Here is a 1,486-nt window from a genome sequence, read left to right as displayed (position 1 = left end):
GATGCTTTGAATAGAACAACCAAACAGCGCATAAATCCATAAAGTGCATGTGTTTAAAAGTGCAGAGTGTATGCTTATATTCAGAAGCTGTAAAAATGATGGGAGCCCTCAGTAACTAAATGAAAATCACACCCAGCGTGGGAAATGTGGGTAGAGTCTTCAGAGAACGCCAAAGAACCTTTGTCTTCAGTTCCGAGCTTGAAAATCTAAGCTGAACCGCACTAGTCTCAGCCTGTCTGACTCTGCTGGAGGTCCACACTTCATGTTCGACTCCTCTCTCAACACCATCAACAGCTGACATCAACACTGGCTGTAAAACTGCAGGCAAACACCCATCATCCGCTCAGTTACCTGTAATCAATGTCATATTTTAAAGAAGAAGCTGTGGATCAAGGCTTATAGCAGACAGTTCCTGCACCTAAAAATGCAGCAGCTGCATCTACAACACTAGCAGAGTGCCCAGGTCTTCAGATCCAAACACTCCACAGTTATAGCACTCTGACAAGTCTATTATTAATATACAGTCTCAACAGCTTTCAGAGGGATCCACAGGGTATTACCGCTGCCTAAAGATGATTTATTAATGGATTAATTTAATAGATTACATTTTGTTTTTATACAATAATTGCACAATAATACTTTTAGTTACATTGTAATAAGCAGAATTAATTACACTAACATTCATTCATTCATTTATTCAAGTTTACCGAAAATAATTGGGTGCATGACAGGAACACAGCCTGGTCAGTGTGTGGGTCCATCACAGGGGCCACATTCACACACTCAGGTCTTACTCACACCACCAAAGCCTCGTGTTGGAAGTTCACTGCATGTCCTCATTGTTGAAGGGAAACCAAAATCAGTGTTTGTTCCATTTTCGGCTGCTCCCATGAGGGGTCGCCACTGCCAATTTTCTGACTCAACCTTGTCATTCCTTGCAGGTTTTGGACGGCCACAGGGAGCACAGTGACCAGCACAACCCCCAGCAGTTGGTAGAACACACCAAACTCCACATTCATCAGACGCCAAGGCACCACTGTGCTAACAATCAATGATGTCTTTTCTTTGTACTGTTTTCATTGGAATTAAAGTGAAAGCGGATACACAAGCCTCTGTTATTTTGTTCTGTATTTGCTTTGCACGTGCCGCCCCAACGTTTTCACGATTGAGGTTTATAGGGAAAGCACAAGCAGACCCTGCCAGTGTTTCCCAAACATTAAAAGATGTATAACGTTCAAGTAGGGCGGCACGGTGGTGCAGCAGGTAGTGTCGCAGTCACACAGCTCCAGGGACCTGGAGGTTGTGGGTTCGATTCCCGCTCTGGGTGACTGTCTGTGAGGAGTTGGTGTGTTCTCCCTGTGTCCACATGGGTTTCCTCCGGGTGCTCTGGTTTCCTCCCACAGTCCAAAAACACACGTTGGTAGGTGGATTGGCGACTCAAAAGTGTCTGTGTGTGTGTCTTTGCTGTCCTGTGAAGGCCTTGCGC

At 45.0% G+C, this 1,486-nt stretch overlaps 1 protein-coding gene across 1 annotated transcript in view; it reads left to right on the top strand.

The window, feature by feature from the left end:
- LOC136665678 (transmembrane protein 26) overlaps window positions 1-1,027 on the top strand; it is a 17,077-nt gene extending 16,050 nt beyond the window's left edge. The window contains exon 4 of the mRNA XM_066643347.1: window positions 942-1,027. Within this exon, the coding sequence (XP_066499444.1) occupies window positions 942-970 (29 nt within the window). The 3' untranslated portion in view covers window positions 971-1,027. The remainder of the gene's footprint in view (window positions 1-941) is intronic.
- The last annotated feature ends 459 nt before the right edge of the window (window positions 1,028-1,486 follow it).

This window comes from Hoplias malabaricus, chromosome 14, assembly GCF_029633855.1.
Source record: "Hoplias malabaricus isolate fHopMal1 chromosome 14, fHopMal1.hap1, whole genome shotgun sequence".
Lineage (NCBI taxonomy): Eukaryota > Metazoa > Chordata > Actinopteri > Characiformes > Erythrinidae > Hoplias > Hoplias malabaricus.
Note: the sequence above shows the minus strand (reverse complement) of the source record. Positions and strands in the feature narration are given on the sequence as shown.